Here is a 7,577-nt window from a genome sequence, read left to right on the forward strand (position 1 = left end):
GGGTGTAGAGAAACGGTGCCTTGGGGGGCCCCCATGCTGCAGACAATCATGTCCGAGTGACACTCCTGGGTCCTCACGTACTGTGGACGGTTGGTGAGGTAGTCCAGGATCCAGCTGGTGAGGTGGTGATCCACCCCTGAGCACTCCAGCTTGTCCCCCAGCAGCCTGGGTTGAGTGGTGTTGAAGGCACTGGAGAAATCAATGAACATGATTCTCACAGTGAAATCAAAGAACATGATTCTCACGGTGAAATCAAAGAACATGATTCTCACAGTGAAATCAAAGAACATGATTCTCACAGTGCCCCCAGCCTTCTCCAGCAAGGGTGGGACCCTGCTGACTTCGACTGAGAAGGTTATCAGGCGGTGGAAGGAGCACTTTGAGGAACTCCTGAATCCAACTGACCGAATCCGAATCCTCTACGGTAGAGGCAGAGCTGTAAGCTGATGGGGCAGGGGTCGGGAACCTATGGCTCGCGAGCCATATATGGCTCTTTTGATGACGCGATATGGCTCGCAGACAATTTTGAGCTGACATTTTTTAACATGATTAACAAGTAATAAACAATTATACTGTGTAATTTTAAAGTAAAACATTTAGCAGCGAATTTGTTTTTAGTTCTCCCATCTCCTTTCCTCCGCTCTGTCTCTGACTGCACAGCGCACACATTTACACACGCGCGTGTGTGTGTGTGTGTGCGTGTGTGTGCGTGTGTGTGTGTGTGTAGGGGGCGGAGCCCTGCCCTTCGCGAAACAGCTGAGGAGAAACTGCGCAAAGCAAGCAGTAGACGGGGGTCAAACTCAATCACAGAGAGGGCCAACATTAAAAACAGGGACTACGTCGAGGGCCAAACACAGTCCACATTTATTGAACAGGATACACATATTGGATAAAGTGCAAAAAGATATGGAACATATTTAAGTCAACTGCAAACGGATTGCTGAGCAGTTCAATTTAAATTTCTGAGCTGCAAAGTCGGCAAATACTCTCAGTTGATCAGCAGAATGCTGTTGGGAACACAGCGGTGGAGATGTTTGTCAGTGTTTGGAAACACGTAGTGACCAAAGTTTCCTTCTGCATCAGAGTCTCCCACAGGCAGCTTGGCATCACACATGTCCGTGATCACACGGCCCTGAAGCTGCAGGTTTAACAGTGAGATGCTTCGTTATGTCGCACAAACAGTCCAGCTCTCATCGTCCCAGAGATCTGTGATATCTTCATTTCATTCACACATTTAAATACTTCCTCAAATGTCTTTTCCCGTGGTTGTGCTGTGCATTGATGCCAGTTATGACAGACATATGATATTTTCTCGCGGGCCGGATATAATAATAATAATAATAATAATAATAATAATAATAATAATAATAATAATAATAATAATAATAATAATAATAATAATAAAAATAATAAATTGTTTTTGTAAAGCGCCTTTCAAAACTAAAAGCAATCTCAAGGCGCTAAAAACAAACAAAAACAACACCAACAGACATAAGAGGTTAAATAGGTCATAATTGCCTTGAGTTTGACACCCGTGCAGTAAACACTGAAAGATGAGATAAATAACTTAAGCGTTTAGTTTATTTAATAAAAGAGCACCTGTTCAATGCAACACTGATACCGCTATTAGTACACGGAGACGTGTTATTCTTAAAAAATGCACGCATAAAGTTGCGTTCAAATTGATAAAATATATGGCTCTCAAGGAAATACATAAACAAATATTTGGCTTTTATGGCTCTCCCAGCCAAAAAAGGTTCCCGACCCCTGTGATGGGGGATCATCGTCAATTTCCCTGATGGAAGTCATTGAGGTAGTCAAACAACTCCACAGTGGCAAAGCCGCAGGGGTTGATGAGATCCGTCCAGAAATGCTGAAGGCTTTGGATGTTGAGGGGCTGTCTTCAAATCAAATTCAAATCAAATTTATTTATATAGCCCAATATCACAAATTACACATTTGTCACAGTGTGCTTTACAGACTGTACAGGTTACGACACCCTCTGTCCTTAGACCCTCACATCGCACAAGGAAAAACTTCCTAAAGGAAACCCCACAATTAAAGGGGGGAAAATGGAAGAAACCTCAGGGAGAGCAACTGAGGAGGGATCTCTCTCCCAGGACGGACAGACGTGCAATAGATGTTGTGTGTACAGGATATACAACATCGTAAAAATACAACATTTGACAGAAATGATGTTGTGATCAAAAAAGAGAAAGTATGAATGAATGAATCCAGGATAATGTCAAAAAGGCTTCCTGGTGTCCGGCAGGACCAGGGCAGCAGGGCAACTAACTCAGCATTCGGGGCATCATCCCCGGATGTTGAGTTAGTAACATACATTTACATAAATGCATACAGATAGAGAGGGAGAGGAGGAGAGAGGAAGAGAAGGAGGAGAGCAGGGAGGTTTCCCCCGGCAGTCTAAGCCTATAGCAGCATAACTAGGGGCTTATCCAAGGCAAACCTGAGCCAGCCCTATCTATAAGCTTTATAAAAAAGGAAAGTCTTTAGCCTACTCTTAAATGTGGAGAGGGTGTCTGCCTCCCGAACACAAACTGGAAGCTGGTTCCACTGGAGAGGAGCTTGATAGCTGAAGGCTCTGGCTCCCATTGTACTCTTAGAGACTCTAGGAACTACAAGTAACCCTGCAGTCTGGGAGCGCAATGCTCTAGTTGGTTTATAAGGTACTATGAGATCTCTAAGATATGCTGGAGCCTGACCATATATTGCTTTGTAAATCAGGAGAAGGATTTTGAATTCTATTCTGTATTTTACCGGGAGCCAGTGCAGAGCAGCTAATACAGGAGTAATATGATCCCGTTTCCTTGTTCTTGTCAATACACGTGCCGCTGCATTTTGGATCAACTGAAGAGTCTTAAGCGACTTTTTGGGACAACCTGATAACAATGAGTTGCAGTAATCCAGCCTTGAAGTAACAAAAGATAATGCCAAGATTCCTTACGGTGGTGCTGGAGGCCAAATTAATGCCATCCAGAGCTTCTATGTCATTAAAAAATGCGTTTCGGAGGCGTTTAGGGCCAAGTATAATAACTTCAGTTTTGTCTGTGTTTAACATCAAAAAGTTGCTAGACATCCAAGTTTTTATGTCCTTAAGGCATGCTTGAAGTTTAACTAATTGAGTGGTTTAATCTGGTTTAATTGATAGATATAATTGGGTATCATCCACATAACAATGAAAGTTTACAGAGTGGTTCCTTGTAATATTGCCCAAAGGAAGCATATATAAGGTGAATAGAATCGGTCCAAGTACAGAACCTTGCGGGACTCCATGACTGATTTTGGCTGTCATGGAGGATGTATCGTTAACACGTACAAATTGAGATCGCTCAGATAAATAGGACTTGAACCAGCTTAGTGCGGTTCCTTTTATGCCAACATAATGTTCCAGTCTCTGTAGTAGAATGTCATGATCAACAGTGTCGAAAGCAGCACTGAGGTCTAACAAGACAAGAACAAGTTCTTTGTCTGATGCCAATAGAAGGTCATTGATAAGTTTCCCGCCTCTGTGCTATGATGAACTCTAAATCCAGATTGAAAATCCTCAAATAAATTATTATTATGTAAAAAAATCACACAACTGTTGTGCAACTGCTTTCTCAAGGATTTTAGTGAGAAAGGGAAGGTTAGATATCGGCCTATAGTTGGCTAAAACCTCTGGATCAAGACTAGGCTTTTAAGAAGTGGTTTTATTACAGCTACTTTAAAGGAGTGTGGTACGTAGCCAGATAATAGAGACAGGTTGATCATATTTAATAACGAGGTGTTAATTAAGGGTAAAACTTCTTTAAACAGTTTAGTTGGAATCGGGTCTAAAAGACAGGTTGATGGCTTAGACCAGGGGTGGGGAACCTTTTTCCTATCAAGGGCCATTTTATTTTTACAACATCCTTCGAGGGCCATACTAATTATTTAACTCATAACCTCTGCAAAAATTCTTCGGTGGAGAGATTCAATCTCGTCACTGGCCTGGGAATGCCTCAGGATCCCCCAGTCAGAGCTGGTGGATGTGGCCCGGAGAAGGGAAGTTTGGGGGTCCTTACTTGAGTTGCCGCCTCCGCGACCCGACGCCGGATAAGCGGTAGACGATGGATGGATGGATGGATCATTTTAATTTGTAGCTCAATTTTCCATACGCAATGGGACACTAAATTCAGTGTAAAGTTCAACAATGTGTTCCACGGCACCTATAATTTACTGTAAAGCAAAGTAACCATCATGACATCACATCCCTAGGTAACTGCAGGGACGATGGAGGGACAAAATAACAGGCAGCATCAGCCAGGAGACATGACAACACAAATTACTAACTAAAGGTAACAAATCATTATAGATGATCACACTGCCTGGCTTCTGCACCACCCAATCATTTCGAAAACTTTTTCTCCCAGCAGGAGGTTATTACACTCACACACATGGGAGGTTTAGCTGGTGTATCAGTGCTGACCTTTCCCTCACTGCCCTTGGAATGGATTAAAAAGCCACTTTAGCCCCTAAAGCACTGTCCAGATCTCATCCAATTGTAGGCTGCCTTATTTAGCCTGTGTTAGCGCTTAGACAGCAAGGCAGCCTGTCAGCGTCTACACGCAGTCTGTGCTTTAAATGATGCGATGATAAAGTGTTGTCATTGCTGTCAAACGATCTGTTAGAGTTTTATGCTCAACCAGTAAATGTCATCTTTTGTCTTCATTCTAGGAACTGGCACTAACATTTGACTAAAAGTAAGGGATTTAATTGAATATGGACATTAAAGTTCAGAAATACCAGGCTCTAAAACAATGTTTATTATACAATAATCCTTTTCATTCTGATGGCATTTTGAATGATGTGGAATGCAAACTGTGCAGCAAATAAGGCTTAATGAACAAATTACCATAATCAATAAATAAAAGTATGCTGTCATTGAAATACTTATCATAATAAAAATGTATATATTAAAAAACAAAAGAAAAGAGACCATAGATATGTTGGTAAAAAAAGGAATTAACTCTCTTTTGTGCCTAACCTTCTCAACTTTAAGTGTGTTTCTTTTTGACTGTTCTAACCACACCAGCTAGACTGTTTGCTCGTCTGCTGTTTGAATATGTGAGCTCACAAGCTGGAAAACCTAAATGTTAAGTTAAAGAAGGCTCAAGTATACAGTAAAGTATAGGTTAAAATGGCACCCTATAAGGCTGGTAGCATGCAGATTGTAATAACTTTATTATATTATGTCATTAAGTGGGGAAAATATGTAATACATTAATTTCCAACAAGTCTTTGCTCAGGCTTTGTGAATGTGTGTGTTTGTGTGTCACAGTCTCACCAGTGATTACATGTGGGATGGTAGTGACATTGAGTTTCTGCTCCGAGCCCTTGACCCCACTTGTTGTGTCCTGCATCTCCACCACAATGGCTTCCAGCTGAAAGCAGAAGGACAGCAAAGATGTCCATGTACCATTCAGGAAAAGAGAGGCATCAGCCACAAGATAAACACTGGTTCATTCATTCATTCATTTGTGTAAAATATATAAATGTACTTGAAATGAATGTGAGATATTTTAAGAAATTACTTTAAAAATGTAACACATTATTAAATTATGTATATTATATCATCATTAATTCCACTTTGTAGCTCCATAGTTGTGTATGCACCCTGCATTTGGAGCTTTGTTATAGATTACTCAAAGCCCATGAGACCTTCTAGGTACTATGTATCTATTATGTGTCAATTGTTATTCAAATCGGGACGAACAGGAAGCAATGAAGAGTTCCCCAAGTGTCCATTCTTGGTCCAGTTTTATTTAACTTCTCTATATCCTATCCACTAGCTCACATCTTGGAAAGCGACAAAATGTCATTTTTCTGAAGATAACACGCAGATATATATTGTAATAAATCCAGCTGGGGTTTGCTGCCGCACACTCTACTCCCAGCAAATTAGGTGAGGACAAGGGGCAAGTTGTTTATTTGTTTCTGCCACCTTGAATTTAATCCAATAAACAAAATATAAACTGCACAAGGACCATGGATGTATAATTGACAAGCCCTCGGGGCGGCTGTACTTCTTCTCCCTCTGTACTGAGGCAGACTGCAGCTACAGTGACTCCCTATCACCTCTAGAGGAACAAGTGGTATTACAGACTGTATGAAGCGCAGCTAGCTGTTAGCATGTTAACTTCAGTAGATATCTATGCAACGCAACACAGAGACGTCTCTGACATAACGTCACTGTTACCTCTTCACACTCTGTTGATAATGTTAGTTCATTGTTTTAATGTTTTAAGTTTAATTTCTGAAAGATCTTACACATTGAACCTTTAAAAGATTAAGATGCCAAGTCAACCTAGTGCACAAAACGTGAACACTACACTACACTACATAAAAAACGCTACACATATAATCATGTACATTAAAAAATATATGGAATGGACAAGATACTTGCAACACGTTACAATGTACAATGACGTGTGTTTTAATATAGAGGCCGTGTTAAGTTCAGCACACAATGATCTCTGTAACACTTTTGTCAGGATTCATTTCAATTAATTATTTTTCCCCATGTGTAATTTGAAATGTTTTCCATTTGTCTGCCTCCTTTCACATTGTAATCAAATAAGCATTATGTTTGTTTTTATATTAGGTCCTGTCCTATGCCTTTGCCTCAACCTGTTAGTGAGTTTGAAGTTAACACTCGAGGAGCGTTCCAGGAAACTGTATATTTCAGTGACACCTGGCAGCGGAGCAGCAAAGCTAATTGGCTTTAAAGTGTAATTAGAGATGATCTTTAACAAGCCACTGGCCTCATATGTTAATAAAAAACTCCTTTGTAAAAATATGTACAAAATAAAGATCTCTCTCTTTTAACTGGAAAAGGGAAATATTTGATCTATTTTATGACAGTATCGAGTAGGGGAAAGGTTACCGCAAAAGAAACCTTGATGTTATTTGTTGTTGCTGTTGGCTTGTTTTTTTTACAAATGTCAGTGTAATCCAGAAATGTTTAACTTTAGAATAATTTTAAAATTCAAAATCCACATTTCTAAATTAAACTAGGCATAAAATAATATGAATAAAATACCAGCAGCAAGCACTAAATAAAACCAATAATGAGGACAATGATATCCACCCACCTTTTTAAGGCAGTGCAAGCGGGGTCGGAAGTGTTGTCCCCGGTCTGGACGAGCCATTCTAATTGTCATATTTGCAGAAGGATGAAGACCAAATTAGAGGTAAACAAATAAATCCTGCTGTGAAATGTGTTAAAATATTTGAAGTTGCTGACAGAGAAGTGTGTGTGTGTGCATGTAGCGGACTTGAACACACTCCACCTGTGTGGGGATTTAAAAACAGGATGGGAAGGATGGATTTATCCACCAATCAGCCTTGAGAGGCCTCTGCCCCTAGCAGAAAATAGAGAAAAGCTCGTCTGGGTGGATCTTAAATTAACTTCTGTGAAAAGAGAGTCCTGATACATCCTGTGTCAGAGCTGGAACGTTTAGTTTAGCTGGCTGTGTAAGCTGGAGTATGTCACAATCACCAAAGACTGTATTTTAATATATTAAAATACAATTAAT

General features: G+C 40.3%; 1 protein-coding gene across 1 annotated transcript in view; it reads right to left on the bottom strand.

Moving 5' to 3' along the window:
* The window catches only part of rgs9a (regulator of G protein signaling 9a), a 29,836-nt gene extending 22,634 nt beyond the window's left edge, over positions 1 to 7,202 (bottom strand). The window contains exons 1-2 of the mRNA XM_029437715.1: positions 7,134 to 7,202; positions 5,327 to 5,423 (exon numbers count right to left, since the gene is read on the bottom strand). Of these exons, the coding sequence (XP_029293575.1) occupies positions 5,327 to 5,423; positions 7,134 to 7,202 (166 nt within the window). The remainder of the gene's footprint in view (positions 1 to 5,326; positions 5,424 to 7,133) is intronic.
* Between the last annotated feature and the right edge of the window lie 375 nt (positions 7,203 to 7,577).

The sequence above is a fragment of the Cottoperca gobio genome, chromosome 8 (genome assembly GCF_900634415.1).
Source record: "Cottoperca gobio chromosome 8, fCotGob3.1, whole genome shotgun sequence".
NCBI lineage: Eukaryota > Metazoa > Chordata > Actinopteri > Perciformes > Bovichtidae > Cottoperca > Cottoperca gobio.